Raw genomic sequence first — 21,905 nt, 5'->3', positions numbered from 1 at the left:
GAAAGTAGAATTGGCTTCCAGTACTGGTTTTACTACTAATGTGGGCAAGTGGTTTTTTACTTCTGTTATCTCTGTTCTCTTATCTGTAAATGAGATAGTTGACCCAGATTTCATTAGGGTCCCTTCTGGTTCTAAGATTTTCTGAGTTCCTTAAAAGTTGTTTTAAAATATTTTGAATTATAATAACTGACTATTCCTGTGGTATCTTCTCTGTTGATTTCTGTGTATAATAATCTGCAGTGAACTTCCTGTGCTAAATTATATAAAAGTTAGAAGATCTTGACTTACTTTAACACTGGTATTGACTGTGACTTTTTTAAGCTCTTTTTTTTAGCTCTTGGGTATTAGTCTTCATCTCTGAAAAGTATCATCTTTTTGTGTTATGTGGATCAAATTTCATAAGCAGTTAAGTTCTACTTGGGATAAAAGTTCTACTTGGGAGGCTAAGGTGGGAGGATCTCTTGAGTCCAGGAGTTTGAGGTTGCAGTGAGCCATGATCACACCATCGCACTTCAGCCTAGGCAAGAGAGTAAGACCTTGTCTCAAAAAAACAAAACAAAACAAAACAAAAAAACGATAAAAGTTCTAAGTTACCTTTACTTAACTGAACATAAAATGAGCTTAGCCCCCTGATTTTGGGCCTTTTTCAGAAATAGCATTTATGTTCTTCAGTGATCATTTACTAGTGATCACTAATTTAGTGATAATAAGGCTTGTAAGACTATTTCAAAGTATACATTGTTTTGAGTATGTCAAAGGCAGCAAAGAAGTTCGACAAACATCAGTGGCAGTCATTTAAGAATAGCTGCATTCAAGTTATTGACATTTGAAAAATTCAGTAAGTAATAGCTTTTTAGATTGCAGTTCACTATGGAAAAATCAGTTAAAATGCAATGAATGGTATATGAACAAGTTTCATATAATTAAACATTTTTCAAACAAGTTTTTACTATGAATTTAAATATATACATTGTAACTCATTCTATCTTGTTGCTAGCATTAAGCCTAACTCTGAAGTAGACTGACTAGCCCAAACACACACACACATACATACACTGCTTTTCAGAAAACTTTACTAGTGGTACTGCTATTTTAGTTAGTTGTAAAATTTGCCAAAATAATCATTCTGGAAATACATAGAAAGCATTTGGCAGAAGATAGTATATTAACCTACATATTTTCTTCATTTTAGTAATAAGAGTTTTATACCTGTTGCCAAGGAGAAATTGCTAGCATAAAATTTATAGTTGATGTTTGTACCCATTCTTTCCAGTTTTTAAGGATACTGGTACAGTAACTATAGTGGCTTACTCTTCTAATTTTCTGATGTCTGTTTCCCACTTCAGCCCCCAAAGCAGGTTATAGCCAAGGTGCAACTCAGTATACTCAAGCCCAGCAAACTCGACAAGTGACAGCCATAAAACCAGCCACACCAAGTCCAGCTACCACTACTTTCTCCATCTATCCTGTATCCTCCACCGTACAGCCAGTGGCAGCTGCGGCAACTGTGGTGCCATCCTATACTCAGAGTGCTACTTACAGTACCACAGCAGTTACTTATTCTGGTAAGACTGATAAACCATGTTTAAATGAGTAAACAAATTAGGAAGAGACATAGTGGAAACTATCTTGATTGTCTGTGAAATTACCTTACTCCCAATAATCGGAATTAAATTGATTTATAAACATAAATATAGGTACATAATGTGACTATACTGTAAATTGTATGCCTTTTTTTTTTTTTTTAAAGAAAAGATCTTAGAAGAATATAAAATGTTCTTGGGGATTTGAAAACTCATTGTGAGACTTGAGCTTAGCATTGCAATTAGAGAAAATAACACCCAGTTTTCTACAGTATTGTTTCCTTTCCCACCTTTCCAAATGAATTTGAAAACTCAAGGTTAATACTCAAGGAATACCACAGACAAATTATTTTTGTTTATTTTGGCCCTCAAAGAGCTATTTCTTTATTTTTAGGAATAGTTCATCGTGGAAATGTTGGGTAGCCTTTTCTAAACCTCCGTAAGGTCGTGGTTATGTAGCACACCTTTCTTGGAAGAACAGAGTAGCTTTATTTTCCTTAAATAATTATGTATTTCTTCCAGAGAGGTACAGTGGCTAAAACTTTATTGTGTCTACTGCTGTTGCCAATTTCTAGTTGAGGTAGTTCGCATTATTGCAGTGGTTAAAATCATATGGCCTTTTTTTGTAGACCCTCAGCTTTTTTATTCCCCCCAGAAGATATGCTGTGAATGACACACTTATTTCTCAGAGATATCTTTTACTCTAGGGTACTAGGGATACAATGTGAATTGGGCATGCATGGAGTGTTTGGGAACTGCAAGTTCATTGTGGCTGGAATACAGTATACATGGGGTAAATGTCAGGAGATGAGGCTAGAAGTGTCAGTGTATGTAAAGCCATGTGTGCTCTGTTATGGTGTGTCTCTTTATCTTGTGGGCAGAAAGGGAGCTGCAGAGGCTACATTAAGAAATGGAGTTGTGTGAGTAGATTTGTAAGTTAACTGTGACAACCACATGGAAATGAATGAGGAGACATTATCATCTGAGAACTCTGGCTGGACTGACTGGTGAATGATGAAGACCTGCTCATCATTCACCAGTGTGAATGATGGTAGAAAGACATTTTATAATCTATTAAAGGCATAGTACAGGATTCCTTATTTAGGAAAGAAATATTTTGTTAAGATCTCAAGAAAATACTGAATTTATTATTCCTAGATCTGTCATCTAAGATTTCCCAGATACAATTTTTCTGTCTCTCCCTATTTGGTTGACTAGCTATAATTGTAACTAGGATTATATTATTACAATGAAATGTGATTTGACATTTTTTTAAATGTCCACATTAGCTTCAAAATAGGAAGTACCAGAGTTGCCTTTCCTGTTCATTGTTTCTCTCTTACATGTGCTTCCTTTCCTTTCTCTTTCTCTCTGGTTGCTTATACAGTATGAAGATAATTTTTATTTACGTGAGTAATATATTACTATTTAAAAATTAGAAGCTAGATTTTTAAAAAGAGAAAAAAGTTAAGCCACTAGATTTCTACTCCTAGACACTAATTGTCATTAACGTTTTAGTACATGTCTCTCTCTACTTTTCTTCCATGGAATATACATATGTAAATACAGTTTAAAAAAATGAGTTTATCGTAACATGCTAGTCTGTAAACCACTTTATTTTTGCCGTGATTACCTTTCGTGACAGTAAGTATAGATACATACCTTTGATTAATGTTTTTTTCCCAACTTTTTATATCAATTTTTTTTTTTTTTGAGATAGAGTCGCATTCTTGCCCGGGCTGGAATGCAGTGGTGCCGTCTTGGCTCACTTCATTCTCTGCCTCCCGGGTTCAAGTGATTCTCCTGCCTCAGCCTCCTGTTAGTCTGGACTACCGACACGTGCCACCATGCCTGGCTAGTTAGTTTTTGTATTTTTAATACAGACAGGGTTTCACCATTTTAGCCAAGCTGGTTTGGAACTCCTGACCTCAAGATATCCACCAGCCTTGGCCTCCCAAAGCACTGGGATTACAGGCATGAGCCACCACACCTGCTCCAGAAAATTATAATTCTGCAGAAAAGTTGGAAAAAATAGTTCCAATAACTATTTTTTATGCCATTCACCTAGGTTCACCAATTATTAATAATTTTTCAAATTTTCTTTATCTCTCCTTTCTCTTGAAGCCTTTTTTTTTCTTTTTTTGGAGACAGAGTTTCACTCTTGTTGCTCAGGCTGGAGTGCCTTGGCACGATCTCAGCTCACCACAATCTCCACCTCCCTCATTCAAGTGATTCTCTTAAAGGCTATTTTCAAATGGCTCAGCAATGTGTTTTATAAGGAATATGCTTTAGAAATTGTAGTTGACATCGTACTTTGACCTGAATTCTTTAGAAGATATTTCCCAAGAATAAGGAGGTTCTTTTATGTAGCCACAATGGCAACATTATAAAAAGGAATTGAACGTGAATACTCTACTGTCTAATACATAAATCTCTCCAGTTGTCCAGAAATGTATTTTATGGCTGGGCTTTTTGTATGTATTTGGTGTATGTGTGTTTGTGTTTGTGTTTGTGCTTTGTTTGAAATTTAGGATCCAGTCAAGGATCATGGATTGTATTTGGTTGCCATTCTTTGTTAGTTTGCTTTAATGTAGAACAGTCCCTTATTTTTATCTTGTCTCATGATAGTGACATTTTTGAAGCGTTCAGGCCAGTTGTCTTGTAGAATGTCCCATAATCTGGATTTATCTGATAATTTATGTTTAGATTCAGGTAACTTTTTAGACAAGAAAGTTATTTGACCAGCCTTCCATTTCATCACATCAGAAGCACATGATAAGTAATGTTGGTTTATTCTTTATTGACGATGGCTTTACTGGTTAAAGCTGTGCCTATCAGATCTCTCCATTATAAAGACAACTTTTTCCTTTATAACGAACAAGTAATCTCTGGGCCTGTTGCTAAAATGCCTTTCACCCTGTGATGTTAGATCCTTTGAAAACTGAACGAGTTTCTACAGTGGTAGTTGCAAAATCCTTTTACATTAATTCTTAGGCCTTCTTCTCTAAAGAAGAGTGCCTTCCTTCCACTTCCTTTTTTGTTACTGCTATGAACTTGTTCTTTTTTATTCAATGTACAGTCGTCCCTTATGTCCGTGTGAGATTGGTTCCAGGGCCCCCATTGATACCAAAATTTGTGGATGCTCAAGTCCCGTATGTAAAATGACATTTGCCTATAACCTACGTACATCCTCCTAAATACTTCAAATTATCTCTAGATTTCTTACAATACCTAATACCATGTAAGTGCTATATAAATGGTTGTTAAGCTGTACTGAGTTTTTGTACTGTATTAATTTTTTATTACTCACCCATTTTCCTTTTTTTTTTTTTTTTTTAAGAGGGAGTCTTGCTCTGTTGCCCAAGCTGGGGTACAGTAGCACAATCTTGGCTCACTGCAACCTGTGCCTCCCAGGTTCAAGCGATTCTTGTGCCTCAGCCTTCTGAGTAGCCGGGATTACAGGCACGAACCACCACACCTGGCTAATTTTTGTATTTTTAGTAGAGACAGGGTTTCGCCATGTTGGCCAGGTTGGTCTTGAACTCCTGACCTCAGGTGACCCACCTGCCTCAGCCTCCCAAAGTGCTGGGATTACAGGCATGAGCCACTACACCCGCTTCTGAATATTTTCAGTTCATAGTTGATAGAATCCGTGGATGCTGAACCAGTGGATACAGAGAGCAACCATATTACAATCTATTATTCTGATTTCTCTCTTTGAGGCTCATACTGTTTCAGATTTGCCCAGTGGGATCTGCTCAAACCAGTTCCTGAGTCTTTTTGACATATTCTCACTAGTCTTTGAGCACAACTTTTTTTTTTTTTGCCACTGAAAGTTATTACAGATACACTTTGAGCTTTCCCTGTCCTAGAGTTACAGTCAGCCATGTCACAAAGGAGCCATGATTTCTTATAAATGCCAGTGGTATTTAGAAACCATTGTAATGGCCACAAAGTATTCTATTGTATAGATGTACTATATTTTAGAGTGCGTATTTGAGGACATTTAGTTGTAAATGAGATTAAAACTGGAAACAGCACTAGGTCAGAACATCCTTACGTGTAAAGATTTGTACATTTACCCACTTGTTTCCCTAGGATAAATTTCTAGTTATAGAACTGTTAAAGAGTATCTGCTTTTTAAAAACTATGTGATACACAGTCCAAAACTGCCGAATCAGAGAAACCATTGTTAAGGCTTCTGAGTTCTGTATCTGCAATTTTTGGCAGCTACAATTTTGGTCAGCTATTCTCTATCTTAGTAAAATGAGTTCTAGAATATTGCTACCTACTAAATGATGACTTGTAACATGATGAATTTACTACTGAAATGTTATTTTTTTGTTTCTGTTATCGTTTAAAAGTTAATTGCCAGCTATTCTAATATCATAGCTTACTAATTGAAAATTTTTTTTCTGAGACTAGGTCTCACTCCGTCACCTAGGCTAGAGTGCAATGGCACCATCTCAGCTCACTGCAACCTCCACCTCATGTGATCCTAACCTCAGCCCTCCCAAGTAGGTGGAACTACAGACGTGAGCCACCATGCCTGGCAAATTTTTTTTTAATTTTTTGTAGAGAGGGAATTTTGCCATGTTGCTCAGGCTTATCTAAAACTCCGAAGGTCAAGCAATCTGCTCACCTCAGCCTCCCAAATTGTTGAGATTACAGGTGTGAGCCACCTTGCCTAGCCTTGATAAACACTTTAAATGAAAGTACTTTCTTTGTTTTTTGTTTTGTTTTTGAGACAGTGTCTTGCTCTGTCACCCAGGCTTGGAGTAGAGTGCCACAATCTCAGTTCACTGCAACCTTCAACTTCTGTGCTCAAATGATCCATCCCACCTCAGTGCATGCGATCACACCAGGCTAATATTTTGTATTTTTAGTTGAAATAGGGTTTCGCCACACTTCCTAGGCTGATCTTGAGTTCTTGGTCTCAAGTGATCAACCAGCCTCAGCCTCCCACAGTGCTAGGATTACACGTGTGAGTCTCTGAGCCTGGCCTAATAAAAGTACCTTTTAAGCGAAACTATTTTAGTTTTCAAATATTGTGCATTTACTTAATTTATAGACAGATTTTTATTTTCTTTGTCTCACATTGTCACCCAGACTGGTGTGCAGTGGCAGGATCATGGTTTACTGCAACCTCGACCTCCTACCTCAGCCTTCTGAGTAGCTGGGACTACAGGCATGCCACCACACTTGGCTAATTTTTGTAGTGTTTTTGTGGACACGGGGTTTTGCCATGTTGCCCAGGCCAGACACAGCTTTATATTTGTTTTCTTACAATGCTTTTTACAGGAAATATACATTTGTTTGCTAGTAGTTTTAGGAGAATTTAAGATACCCTTTATCAGAGTTCCAGAATCTTCAGCCCATCTTTCAGTGCATGCTTTGATTTGTTTTTTATAAGTAAGCTGTAATTAAATTTGCCTTTTATTAGTTTTAGACTACCTGTGTGCAAGTGGAGATTATTTTATGAATATTAAGCTTAACTTGGTGATTTTTATGGTTAAGTTAGCTTAGTTGTTTAAAGGATCCTGCAATTTCTAAACGTAAGTTTTCTCATCTGTAAAGTAAAGGTAGTGATACTTGCCTTATAGATCTGTTCTAAAAACTACACTGTGTCTGGCACACTGCTTCCTGTATTGTGAACTCTTGATTTAAAAAAAAATAATAATAACTAGAAGACCTAGTCTTCCAGCACTGTTCACCTATCGTCCTTATTCTGCTTCATGTTTTCTTAATACGTAATTCATAAAGTTACATTTCTGTGGCATTTGTATAGTCTCTGTATAGAAGAACTGAAGTCATTTGGAAAATGCCTGTTATAAAGATTTTATGTAAAAATCATGATCTTATTTGGTAATAATCTAAAATCATCTTTATTTCTAATTGTACAATTTTATGACATTTCTCTACAGTAAAATTTAAACTATACATGTTTTTGCCCGTAAGCTTGAAAACATTTGGCTGTGAGCTTATGTTCTTTTATCACATTCTTCGGTAACAGAGGACTTTCATAGGACTGCCCAGTAAAGAGTTTATTGGTTTATAGAAATTTTCTTTTAAGCAGTTATGTCAGTTGTTTTCTCAATTTTATATGATCATACACTTTATCATTGATACACAGCTACCTCTTTCTATTTTCATTTCAGATGTTTTCTTGTCTATTATCACACTTGCTGTCTTAAAAACTTTATAGACTATAACAACCTGACATAAATAAGTCTTAAGAAGGCTTTTCTCAAAAGTTGCCTAACTACTTTCTCTCCTGGATATGTCTGGTTTCAGATTCCTATGATTTTGGTTTTCTGTGCATTTAAGCTCTCACCATTCCAATTTATTTTTTCTTCCCTGTGTGTATAGATATATTGGAATTAGTGGGTCCTAAGTCTTTCAGTATCACAGTCTGCATTTGAGAGACCAAAACGTTCAGTTTTCTGTAAGCAGTTCTTCTGTGCCATTCTGTCAACTAGGAATCTCTTTCTCAAGCTTTGTATTACTCTTTGCCCATCCATTACCACTTAAAGGAATAAGGAAATCTAACTGAAATATGGTACATAGGCAATCTACCAAATTTCCAGAGATCTTAGTTTAGAAATGGTCAGTTTACCAGCTTTCAGGTAGGCTTATATGTAAAATCCACAGCTGTCAAATTTAAAATGATCATAGATTTAAAAATCTGTAAATCACTGAACATAAACAACATGTATATACTATAGAAATAGCTAGCATAATGTATTTATTCAGTGGAATCTCTGAACAATGGAAATGGGTAGAATTCATACATGTAACCAGAAAACATAATGCTCTTTCATCTTTTGGAAGATGAGAACCAGTGTATTGGTCCCTAATTCCAAAACGTTTTAACTGTTGTCCTGTATTTTCATCTGAACTTCAGTTCCACATCACAAAATTCTGCTAAGCTTTATTTTCCTTGCCTCCCCAGACTAGCATCTGTCAGCTTCTTAGTTTTATTAGAAACTAAGTTAGTTGCTTAGTTGTACAACCCATCAGTTGATCGCTTGCTCTCCAAATCTTGGTGTCATATTTGTATGTTTTCCTCATCCTTTATCTCTTTTGTCCTCTTAGCTACCAAGCATGTCAAATCTTTCATGAGTTTTGTTTTTCCTATCTAGTATCCTACTTCAGATTCTTCCTCAAATCCAACACTTAGTAAATTTTGTTCACAGGATTTTATTTGGGGACATAGCAGATTCTTTAAACATCAGACAAGTTTGTCAAACACACTGTCATGTCTCTCAAACTATAAGCTTCTTTGAGGCAAGGACCAAATTTTACACTGTCTTTCTACCTCTATAACACCTGGCATGTGTTGAGTAAGTACTAGTTGATTACTTTCTTAGAAGGAAGGTAAGCTTTTTTCTAATTCTGTAAGATACACATTTGTAAATATGCACATGTAAATCTATCTTTTTTGGCAGGATTTATTTAATTTAAACTTATAACTTGTCCATATTATGTGTATGTAACATGATTTTTGTTTGATTTTATTTGTAAGGTACGTCTTATTCAGGTTATGAAGCAGCAGTGTATTCAGCTGCATCTTCCTACTATCAACAGCAGCAGCAGCAACAGAAGCAGGCAGCAGCAGCAGCCGCTGCTGCTGCTGCAACAGCTGCCTGGACAGGGACCACCTTTACTAAAAAAGCACCATTCCAAAATAAACAACTGAAACCAAAACAGCCTCCCAAACCACCACAGATTCACTATTGTGATGTTTGTAAGATCAGCTGTGCTGGACCACAGGTACTTATGTTGTATGTTTTACCTTGAGTCTTAAGTGGTTATTTTTGATAGTTAAGTGTAGTCGGTATTCTAACTCCTGAGCCTACAAAGAGGTTTACTTTTTTTTTCCTGTTAGCTTTCAGCTAATGCATTTTTTAAAAGTTACTTGTATTGAGGCATGAGAATTTTCAGGAAAAAACTGTAAAGATGATTATTAATGTACATGATATATAGGCAAATTGAGCTCTTTTTCCAGAAGGAGACTTTGCTCTTTAAAACTTGAATTTGGTTTAAAAGTTTTGTAGTCAAATTAACTGGGACTTGGGTAAGACTGAATTTTTATTTCATTTCATTTTCAGCATCTATAACTTACTTGACAAAGCCTTGTATTCAAAATTCTTCAACTTAATATAAAGGGTTACTGATAATCTGTAACTTTCAGGATTGCATTTCTAATGAGACTGACTTTGGTATATGCTTTATAGCATGTTACTTATTTCTATAATCTCTTTCATAAGGGGAGTAGGAACTTTGGGAGCAAGAAAGGTGTGAGGAAGTGTCATTTTCAAAAATACCAACTAATGAGGCATGTAAATGTTAAAACCCTGATTCCTTTTTTAGTATTTAATGTATTATTTTTGGTTGCTAAAATGGGTGATTATGACCTGATTCTATTTATTAAAATTAATGGATTAAACTCCCTTCCAGCCTTATTATTGAGCTTAAGAGTATCTACTTTTTATATTAAAATTTGGTAAATAGCTTGGCAGATGAAAGGCATGTTATTTGGAAAAAACCAATTTTGACTCTCTGCTAGTTTCTCCAAGTTACATCCATCTCTCATTGCCCTACCTAGGTTTATGTTTTTTTAATTTACTGGATTAGTTTTCTCTGCTTCTGAATTTTGGGTGGTTTTTTCAAATACTAGCATTCCCTCAGTTATACCAAATTAGAGAACATTTTAATATATGTGGCTAAATATATAAACCCTCTTTTCCCCTATTTTGAATATGGCAGGAAATAGTTTTGTTGTGGATTGCATGGTTGGCAGGAGGTATCGCGAGGCAGGTGGGGCACAGGTGGGAAATGTTTGCAGGGACCTGGGGTAAACATGAAAGGGAACAAGAATGGTGGATGGTCTTAGTATTTAAGGAGCGTTTCCTACTCTTCATTGACTGTTCAGAGGGGTTAGTGTCATGAGTGCCAGACATGGGCATAAGAAATATATTAATTACCTGGCTTATATGAAAGTATACAACATGACGCTTGGGTGATAGGTTAACAGGAGCATTTGGAATGAGTGTATATGAGGCTGGCTATTTTTGTTGTGCTGGGTGGTTACAAAAAGAACAGGCCACAGGTGTTTCTGCAAGTCAGTGTCAGTGTCAGTGCCTTAAGCAGGGATTAATGAACCTTAGTGAAAAATATCATTGAGATTGTGAGTTAGAGTTCTAGATGTGTACCTAAGAAGGAAAAGTAAGTTGATTTAGATTTTGGGGGCCAAGATTGCAGTCCTGGCTTTGCCACTAACTTATATAACCTTAGGCAAGTTAGAGACCTTAACTTCTTTGGGCTTTTATTTCCTCACTTTTCTATAACAAGGACTTGTCCTAAATAATTGAGGCTCAGGCTGCTTGGTAGAGCTATTTCAGGTCACTACAGATAATGAGAGGAGAATCAAATGGCTGGGCCTTAGGTCTCCCTCTTTTATTTCAAAAACAGCAACTTTCCTTACTTTGGTGTGTAAGATTTCATTTGGAGAAAGGATTCTTATATTTTAAAATTAGAAAATTATTATTTTAGATAATCTTCAAAGTCTCATCCAGCTCTGAAATTATATGATAAACATATGATTTTATGCTAATTATTTGTGTGTCAGGTTATAACTGTCTTTTAAGAGGTGGTTTTTAAAAACTTTGAGACCAGCCTGGGCAACATAGCAGAATCCCATCTCTACCAAAAATAACGAAAAATGAGCTAGGCATGGTGGCAGGCACCTGTGGTCCCAGCTACTCAGGAGTCTAAGGTGGGAAGATTGCATGAGCCTGGGAGGTGGGGATTGCAGTGAGCTGAGATTGTGTCACTGCACTCAAGCCTGGGTGACAGAGTGAGACCTATCTCAAAAAAAAAAAAAGTGTGAGGGAGGAACCATTTGGTCCTATTTACAAAACCACCCAGTTGTTCTTACTAATTTCCTCTCTCTCTGTTATTTTGTTGTTGTTGTTGTTTTTCTTTTGAGACGGAGTCTTGCCCCATTGCCCAGGCTAGAGTGCAGTGGCACAATCTCAGCTCACTGCAACCTCCACCAGGCGCACGCTACCATGCCCAGCTAATTTTTTGTATTTTTAGTGCAGACGTGGTTTCACAATATTGGCCAGGCTGATCTCAAACTCCTAACCTTGTGATCCACTTGCCTTGGCCTTCCAAAGTGCTGGGATTACAGACGTGGACCATCGCACCTGGCCAATTTCCTCTCACTTTAATTAACTGCCTTCCTCAATCATTGCATTCACAATTATTTTTAATATATAATTTCACTATTGGCTAATATTACTATAACACTGTTTTTGCTTGCAAGTATGTGCAGTATTGGCCCTCATGTATTTTAAATAAATTTCATTTAGGGGGCATGGATTCTAATCAGATTCTATGTCAAAATGCATTCTGAATTAGAAAAATCAGTTTTATAAATAAACATAACTGTTTGTAAAGAATCTTGTTACCATACAGTAACTTTTTCTTTCTTCTAATGATACAGGCACATCTCCCCCTGCTTCATCTTAATCCTGTAACTAAATTTAATTTCTTCGTGGAATGATCACTGTCTGTTAGCATTCTCTGTCCAACATAAGCAACAAAAGATAAATTCTTAGAACTGAAAGCCATTGCCTTATATTGTGGCTATGTATGAAAGTACTTTGTAACTCAGTGTTAGATGATATTCTTGGTAAACAAGATAAAGAGAACCATAGATACGTCACATATATAAGGAATGCCCCGTGCTCTTTTTCAATTTAAAAATTGTGTTTTGGTCTGATTTTTAAATGATTATTAGAGATTTGAGAATTAAATACTCTTAAATGATGTGTAAAGAAAATTAGTGATGCAAATCGTTTCCTTTTTATTTGAAACAGACTTACAAAGAACACTTAGAAGGACAGAAACATAAAAAAAAAGAAGCTGCATTGAAAGCCTCACAAAATACCAGCAGCAGCAACAATTCTACTCGTGGGACTCAAAATCAGCTACGTTGTGAGCTCTGCGATGTGTCTTGTACAGGAGCAGATGCATATGCTGCCCACATTCGTGGTGCTAAGCATCAGAAAGTAGGTGTTTTTTTCCCACACATCCTTATGTCTTGATTCTGTTATCTTTTACTTTTTCAGTGAGGGTTAGGTAAAGGTGACTTCAAATTTTGAAAACTTTTAAGTGCATTATATGCCTTACTTACGTGCTAATAATACATAAAGGTGGCGTCAAATAATCCTTGCTAAAAGAGGGGAAGACTGGAGACCTTTCTTTAAATGGAACTAACCCATTTATTTCACTAACTGGAAATTGTCATGTGATTAATTTTAATGTAGCCAAGTCCTTTCATCTTTCTCTGTCTCAGTTTCCTCACCTAATAGTACATGAAATATGTATCCTATATTTGCTTCACAGAGATTATCTTGAAAGTAATGAGTTTTGTATATGTGTGTATATACAAAAACATATAGCAGAAAAAATATAGCAAAGAAAAGCATGGTTTAGATTTTCATTTTACAACGTTCCAGGCACTTTTCAAAATCTGTTTGAGTTTCCTGACAAATAAGTGTGCTTTTGTTTTATAGGTGGTTAAGTTACACACAAAACTTGGTAAACCCATTCCATCAACAGAACCAAACGTTGTTAGCCAAGCTACTTCTTCAACAGCTGTGTCCGCTTCAAAGCCGACTGCCTCTCCTTCAAGCATTGCAGCAAACAATTGTACTGTGAATACTTCATCAATTGCAACATCTTCAATGAAGGGTCTTACGACTACAGGAAACTCATCTCTTAATAGCACATCTAACACTAAAGTATCAGCAGTGCCTACAAATATGGCTGCCAAGAAAACATCTACCCCCAAAATAAATTTTGTTGGCAAGTACTGATATTCTCTGTTCCTTCTGACTGTCAAAGTGGTGTTTCTCCTTCATTGCAACACTAACCCTTCTGCCTGTGTTTTTGAACCTGTCTCCTTCCTTCTCTCTGGGACCTTGTCTCTTCACATGTCTGCCTTGTGTGTGTATTTTTTTAATTTTTGGTTTATTGTCTACTGGTTTCTTCCCTTCATCCATACAGATATATCTGTGTCTTCCTCTAGTCGTTTAAAAAAAAAGATGTACACACACAAAGACCCTTTCCCATTTCTGTTACCTTAAGGTAACCTGATTTTTTTTTTTTTTTTTTGAGACAGTCTTACTCTCACCGAGGCTGGAGTGCAGTAGCACGATCTTGGCTTATTGCAGCCTCGACCTCTGAGGCTCAAGCGATCCACCCACCTGTCTTCAGAGTAGCTGAGACTATAGGTGTCACCAGTACACCCAGCCAGTTTTTTTGGGGGGTGGGGGTAGAGATGGGGTTTCACTACGTTAGCCAGACTGATTTCAAATTCTCCTGAGCTCAAGCAATCCGCCCACCTCAACTTCCAAAGTGCTTAGGTTATGAGCATGCACCACCAAGCAAGGCCCTGATTTTTTTTCTCTACTTCTGTACTTCCTACCCAATTCTCAGTCTGCTATAGTGTTTCTGTACCTTTTTCCAAAGCTGCTTTCAGTAGTCACCAAAGACCTAATTGCCAATCCAGTGGCCAATTTTCAGTTTCGTCCTATTGACTCTCCTAAGATTTGATACAGTTGACTGATACATCTTTAGGTTTAAGCTTTGTCTCTCAATGATATATCCACCCACCCCTTTCTCAGTTTTCCTTACTGGTTTTCCTGCCTGTGTGTTCATTAAATGGTAGTGTTACTAAGATTATGACCCTAGCTGTCATCTCACTGTATGCCAGTCTTCATGGGTAGTCTCAATTCATTCCCATGTGGGCAGTGATTTTTAAAATCTTTTTGGTAAATTCAGAACCCCCACCTGAATTGGACATCTGTATTTTAAATATTCCCTGGTCATCTTCTGTATGGCTGTATAGATGCCTCGCAGTGTAGTTCCTTCTAACCCATTAATTCATGACAAGAGTACCATGAAATAATGTCATAAAATTGCTAATTTCTCAAGTGGAAAATCCACTAACATTATTTCTTTGTATTTATTGCCTCCTCCAGCTGTTTACCTAGTCTTCTGGTTTCTGTTTCTGTAGTATTTCTACAAAAACTGTCTTCTTCATTGCCATCGCCTTGTTTTTTTAGGCCTTAAAATTCTCTTCTTTGGAGTTTTATTTGTTATTGTACCCAATCTCAACACTGTTGTTAGTTATTTTATTAAAGTACATATCTGTTGTGTCAGTCTTCTACTTAAAAATCTTCAGCAGCCTTCCATTGCAATAGGATAAAATCTATTGTCGTTATTTGTCATATAAAGCCCATCATTACCTGACCTATGCCTACCTTTCCAGCCTCATAACTCATCACTTCTACCTTTGTAGTAATTCGTATTGAATTACTAGCTCTTCCTTGATTTTTCCATAGCCTTTTTGACACCATGTTGCTGTGCTGTTATGTACATGCTGTTTTTTTCTTTTTAAACGTTACTATTTTCTTTCTGACCAGTTCCTATTCATTCTTTCAAATCTCAGTTCAAGTGTCACACCCTTTGTGAAGCCTGTTCTTACTGGATTATGTTAAAGATATTAATCTACATTTCCATAATATTCAGTCCATACTTATTACAGTGCTTACCACATTGTATTATAGTTTTTGTATCTTCTCATAAATTGTGGCCACTTGAAAGGTAGCTGCATTGTCTTCTCTTTACTGTATTACCAGAACTTAGTGCAGTATCCAGATTGTTATAGATACTTAAGAATTTATTTTTGGAAGAAAAGTTTAAAAGTAGGAGATTAACAGTTAACATGATATTCTTTTGGACAGTTACATCAAGTGTTAAGTCTTATTGATGATAAAAATGAGAACTATGATTTATAGTCACTTCTACATCAGTTTCTGTGGTTCTTCATACTTTCAGTTTAGAACAGCAATAATAGAAAATCTTTTGTAAATAGCTCTTAATGTAAATTCATGTCTGATTTTAGTAGATAATAAGTTAAAAGAAATAAACAGTGATAAAACTTCATTTGGTTCTGTTTCTTTCCATGACGGAAAACTATTTAGACTAAGTTTGCAAGGAGACCTAATCATTGAACTTACCTTTTTTTAAAGTTTTCTAAATTCTAAGGGGTGACCTAGATGTTACCTCTGACTTTTTTTGGAGACACGGTCTGTCTGGGCTGGAGTGGAGTGGTGCAATCTCAGCTCACTACAACCTCTGCCTCTTAGGGCTCAAGCAGTTCTCCCACCTCAGCCCCACAAGTAGCTAGGACTTGGATGTGTGCCATCACACCCAGCTAGTTTTTGTAGTGACCAGTTTTGCCATGTTGCCCAGGTTGGTCTCAAACTCCTGGGCTTAAGTGATCCTCCCACCTCTGCCTCCCACAGTGCTGGGATCATAGGGCATAAGCCAACTGGAAGTTAGCACTTTTTTAAAGGAACAAATACTACTCATTTGTTCAATCACTTGCCAAGGAACTAGGGCTGCAAACATGAACTCGGCTTAGTCCTTACCATTTCACCTACTTGCTGTTCCCTTTGAACGGGGATGAGGAGGGTGTTGGGTGTTCCAAAATGGAAAAGAGAAAAATTCAGAAATGTATTTCATTAAGAGTAAGAAAAGCCAAATAGTTAATGTAGTTCTTCAAAATTCTCATCTGTTGTATGTCAGATAGGAGTTTGACTATTGGCCCAAGAGAACTTTATCTGAAGTTTTCATCTTACCAGATATATATGTTTATACAAAAATAAAATTTGTTGTAATTTTTTGATGCTTTTCTAGGTGGTAATAAGCTGCAGTCAACAGGAAATAAAACGGAAGACGTAAAAGGAACCGAATGTGTTAAAAGTACTCCTGTCACTTCTGCTGTGCAAATTCCTGAAGTAAAGCAAGACACAGTGTCAGAACCAGTCACACCTGCATCTCTTGCTGCTTTACAGAGTGATGTGCAGCCAGTAGGCCATGATTATGTAGAGGAGGTAATTGATTTGAGAATACCATTGCCGTGAAATTGGATAAAGTGCGTTGCAAGCATGTGTTACATGTAAAATATACTTAATTGTATTTTAGATTTCGCTTACTTAATGAAAAGATATCAAAGGAATTTTTGTTATAAGAAAGCATGTCCTTTAAGCCTGCCTAAGTGACATCACAATGTTTTTTTTGCTAAATATTATTTTCACTGTACACTGTCATTGTGGTATATAAAGTAACTTTCTATTTACTATCAAGCATTCTTGTAATAATACATCCTTCAACTATCCTAAAACTTTAGAAGTTCTGAATAGCAAAAATGTTGATAAAGAAAACGAATGTTTATTTTTGAATAGTCAGTATTGTGATAAAATTAAGGTTACTGATTTAGCAGAATATATTCATTTGATTTCTCAAGTGGAATAGAAGACTATTCCTCTTTTACAGGTAAAATAAACTTCGTAAAATAAAGGAGTGAAGGAATATCAGAGGGGACTGAATAAATACCTGCTGTTAGCAGAAAGACAAACAGTGGCATGTGACTACTATTTACTTTGACTTTAGAGTATATAAGTTTTTTGAGCTTCAGTGTCGATATCTGTAAAATTAGGGTATTCCTTAACAAAGTTATGAAGATTAGATGAAATAAAGTACCTAGCATGGTGTCTAGCATCTAGGCGATTTTATTTTATTTATTTATTTTGAGACAGAGTCTTGGCTCTGTTGCCCAGGCTGGAGTGCAGTGGCACAGTTGCGTCTCACTGCAACCTCTGCCTCCTGGGTTCAAGCGATTCTTCTGCCTCAGTCTCCCAAGTAGCTGAGATTCCACACCCAGGCTAATTTTTGTATTTTTTTGATGAGACGAGGTTTCACTATGTTGGCCAGACTGGTCTCAAACTCATGACCTCATGATCCACCTGCCTCAGCATCCCAAAGTGCTGTGATTACAGGCATGAGCCACCATGCCTGGCCTAGTAGGTTTTAAATAAATATTTGTTCTTTTATCCTTTTTCCTATCAAGAAAACTCATATATTGATGGCCAGGTGCGGTGGCTCACACCTGTAATCTCAGCATTTTGGGAGGCCGAGGTGGGCAGATCACTTGAGGCCAAAAGCCGAAGACCACCCTGTCCAACATAGCGAAACCCTGTCTCTGCTAAAACAACAAAAATTAGCCAGGCATGGTTGTGCATGCCTGTAATCCCAGCTACTCGGAAGGCTGAGGCACAAGAATCGCTTGAACCCGGAAAGTGGAGATCACAGTGAGCCAAGATCACACCACTGTACTCCAGCCTGGGCGACAGAGTGAGACTCAAAAAAAAAAGAAAACAAGAAAAAGAAAAATTACATATTGAATTCTTTTTCTAAGGTGGACAGCTGGATTATGTAATTTATAAGTAGTTCAGAAATAATTCTCACTTTTAAATTTTATCTCTTACAGGAATAAGATTTGGTTATCTCAAAAAAGCTCTCAACCAAAACACCCCAATTTTTGATGATGCTATTTAATTCTAAACTTCAGAGAATTACATTCAGAGCCGATCTTAAAGCTTGCACAATTTGAACTTAGTATTCATAATAGGCTTCATAGTACAACTCAGGTTTACTTGTCATTCTGTAACTTTTCAGTTAGAAAAAAATTCATCTTAATTTTCCGTAAAGTTACATATTATAAAACCTTGAGTGTTGAGAAATTTTGTATACCAAAATAATGCTATTAATCATCTTTATCTTCATTTTCAAGAACAGTACTTGGCCAGGAGCACTTATTCAGTAACTATTAGAAAATTTAAGACATCTAGCTACATTTCAATCTAAATGCTTACATACAGACAAAAATATTAAATTCAAAGATAGTTACAAAAGCAAACATGCTAACACATCTTGCATACTAAAATTTCAACTTTTCATTCCCACTTCTACAGTTTCTATCCTTTAAAAAGTAATAGGCCAAGCAGGGTGGCTCATACATGTAATCCTAGCACTTTGGGAGACCAAGGCAGGCGGATCACGAGGTCAGGAATTTGAGACCAGCCTGGCCAACATGGTAAAACCCTGTCTCTACTAAAAATACAAAGAAAAATTAGCTGGGCATGCTGGCTCATGCCTGTAATCCAAGCTACTCAGGAGGCTGAGGCAAGAGAATTGCTTGAACCCAGGACGTGGAGGTTGCAGTGAGCTGAGATCACGCCACCGCATTCCAGCATGGGCAACAGAGCAAGATTCTGTCTCAGAACAAAAAGAAGTAATAGCCATTGCCACTTCTTCCCCCGCCGCCCCACTGCAAATTCTAACTGTACAGCTTCATCAATATATATAATATGTGAGGGTTTAATTAATGATATCATCTTCAACTATAACATTCCTGTTACAATTCTTGAATTTTTTTTTCCACACCAAGGTACGAAACGATGAAGGAAAAGTAATTCGTTTCCATTGTAAATTATGCGAGTGCAGCTTTAATGATCCCAATGCTAAGGAGATGCACTTAAAAGGGCGAAGACACAGACTTCAATATAAAGTGAGTAAAATTTCAGCTATTGCCTTATTTAAAAAACAAAACAAAACACCAGAGCTTTCTATATGCAAAACAAAGCATCTAAACACAACTTGCCAAGACCATGATGTCTCATTCTAAGATTAGCATGTCATGTTGATAGACTCGGATGTTTGTTTTTTATTTATCATTTTTATACTTAAATAAGAATAACATATTCTCATCAGTTTTAGTAACTGTGGCAAAAACTGAAGCATTGCCTGGATCAAGCAATCATGTAAAGATAATTACTTCACATAAAATTTTTGAAAAAAGTATCAACTCTTTATCCACCTTCTTTATCTTGGTAGAATTCCACCAAAATGAACTTTGAGATGAGTTGATATGTTGGAAAATCCCTTCACTTATCTTACCCTAGGAACTCTTCATTGAATACACTTCAAATGTTAAGATAAATCAGATATTGTGTTTGAAGCTTTTAACTAGACTTGATTATTGTACCAGATGCATGTTTTCTGTTTTAAAAACAGAGAAGGTGAAAATTAAAACAGTGTAAAAGGGTAGTACTTAAATATGAAAAGACACTTTTTAACCCCAACATAGATATTTTGAGCCATCTGTTTATAAACAATTACAGTTGACCCTTCAACATCATGGAAGTCAGGGACCCCTCACACAGTCAAAAATTTGCCTGTAACTTTTTGTTTTTGAGACAAGGCCTCACTCTGTTGCCCAGGCTGGAGTACAATGACAAGAACATGGCTCACTGCCACCTCCCAGGCTCCAATGATCATCCTACCTCAGCCTCCCAAGTAGCTGGGACTATAGGCACATGCCACCATGCCTGGCTAACTTTTGTATTTTTTTTTAGAGATGAGGTTTCACCACATTGGCCAGGCTAGTCTCAGACTCCTGGCCTCAAGTGATCCACCTGCCTCAGCCTCCCAAAGTGCTGGGATTACAGGCTTATAACTTTTGACTCCCTATTCTAAAAGCCCACTGTTTACCGGAAGCCTTACTGATAACACAGTATTTTTATGTGAACACATATTTGGTATGTTATGTGTATCTCATATATACTGTATTCTTAGAATAAAGTAAGCTAGAGAAAAGAAAATGTTATTAAGAAAATCATACAGTGAGAAAATATATGTGCTATTCATTAAGTGGAAGTGGTGGGTCATCATATAAAGGTATTCATCCTCATCATCTTCAGGTTGAGTAGGCTGAGGAAGAAGAGGAGGGGTTCTTACTCTCTCAGGGATGGCAGAGGCAGAAGAAACTCAGCAGCATAGGTGTAAGTGTACTCATACACATCAAACCCCTGTTGTTCAAGGGTCAAATGTAAAATTAAATATCGATTAGTCTCCATAAGGATTTCATGACTTTCTGTTGGTCAGCACTAAGTTACATACTTTTTACATGTTTTTGTTAATGTATTCTGAATCTTTTCTCTGATTCACTTTAATTATATTGATTTTACTCTCTAGTGGGAAACTTGCAACTAAAAGCCTCCGTGATTAAAGAGTACGTGGAATTGTATGATTAATAATGTAAATTGTTTTGGGGTTGCTATTTTTTAATGTCTTATTTATATTAATAGAAAAAAGTAAATCCAGATTTGCAAGTAGAAGTAAAGCCTAGTATTCGAGCAAGAAAGATTCAAGAAGAGAAAATGAGAAAACAAATGCAGAAGGAGGAGTACTGGCGAAGGCGAGAAGAGGAGGAACGTTGGAGAATGGAAATGAGGTAATATCTTTAACTTTTAGTAGCATGGTAAGTGGTTCAGCCTTTCTTAAAAACTTAGGCATTCTGGACATGTGACTCCTATTCAAAGCAATCCAGGTTTATTTACTTTCAGCTTTCAATATTGAGGAAGATCCTAGGTCTAGGAAAGACATGCATTAAAATTGTTACTGACTATACTGATGTTTGACCGTTATCTTGGTATTAGGAGCTATATGTTTAAGTGGTATCTTGTATATATTAAACATATGAAGAAATAGTTTTATATTATAAATAAGTGCCTTGGTTTCAAACAAGCAAAATAAACATACATTACCTGATAGAAATATAAGATTTCACAGATTCTACGTTACCTAATAGAAAGATAAGATTTCACAGATTCTACACATTATTAATAATGTCCATTAAGAAACTTTAGGAGCTACTGGGAAGGAGAACTGAGAAAGCATATTTTTCTTTTTTCTATTTTTTTTTTTGAGACAACATATCTTTTAAAGATTTGTTTATATATTTATTTACATTTGTGTTTATATACAAATATATACTATATATAAAGTTATAAAATAAATGTTAAGTTTTATTGAAATATAACATATCTTCTGAACTATACAGTGACAGAGTTGTGCAACTATAGCCACAATCCATTTAGGCAGTTTGTCACCCTCAAAAGAAATCATGAACCCATTAACAATAACTCCCCATGTGTCACCTATACCTACCCCAGCCCTAGACAACCTCTAACCTACTTTCTGACTCTATAGATTTGCCTTTTCTGGAGATTTCATATATATGGAATCATATTAGATTGGTGCAAAAGTAATCACAGTTTGTCCCAAATGGCGATTTGAATTAAATTCATTTGGCACAAACCGCGATAACTTTTGCATCAACCTAATATAGTATATGGTCTTTTATGTCTGGCATTGGTCACTTAGCATAATGTTTTCATGGTTCATCCAGATTATAGTATGTATCAGTATTCCATTTTCTTTTATGACTAATACCGAATAACACGTCCTTATGCACCACATTTTGTTTATTCATTCATTAGTTGATGGACATGTGACTTGTTTCCACATTTTGGCTGTTGCCACTGAATATTTTTGTAC

The 21,905-nt window shown here is 36.3% G+C and overlaps 1 protein-coding gene across 4 annotated transcripts in view; it reads left to right on the top strand.

The window, feature by feature from the left end:
* Positions 1-21,905, top strand: part of ZFR (zinc finger RNA binding protein) — an 87,365-nt gene that overhangs the window by 29,088 nt on the left and 36,372 nt on the right. For all 4 annotated transcript variants that reach the window (XR_010342572.1, XM_012459937.3, XM_012459936.3 and 1 more), the window contains 7 exons: positions 1,347-1,565; positions 9,109-9,356; positions 12,470-12,661; positions 13,169-13,460; positions 16,362-16,558; positions 18,955-19,074; positions 20,654-20,799. Coding sequence is in view for 3 of the 4 variants with exons in the window: in XM_012459937.3 (XP_012315360.1) it covers positions 1,347-1,565; positions 9,109-9,356; positions 12,470-12,661; positions 13,169-13,460; positions 16,362-16,558; positions 18,955-19,074; positions 20,654-20,799 (1,414 nt within the window). In the remaining variant the exon portion in view is untranslated. The remainder of the gene's footprint in view (positions 1-1,346; positions 1,566-9,108; positions 9,357-12,469; positions 12,662-13,168; positions 13,461-16,361; positions 16,559-18,954; positions 19,075-20,653; positions 20,800-21,905) is intronic.

Source organism: Aotus nancymaae, unplaced genomic scaffold (assembly GCF_030222135.1).
Source record: "Aotus nancymaae isolate 86718 unplaced genomic scaffold, 86718_ANA_hifiasm-v0.15.2.pri h1tg000014l, whole genome shotgun sequence".
NCBI lineage: Eukaryota > Metazoa > Chordata > Mammalia > Primates > Aotidae > Aotus > Aotus nancymaae.
This window is presented reverse-complemented; position numbering and strand designations above follow the sequence as displayed.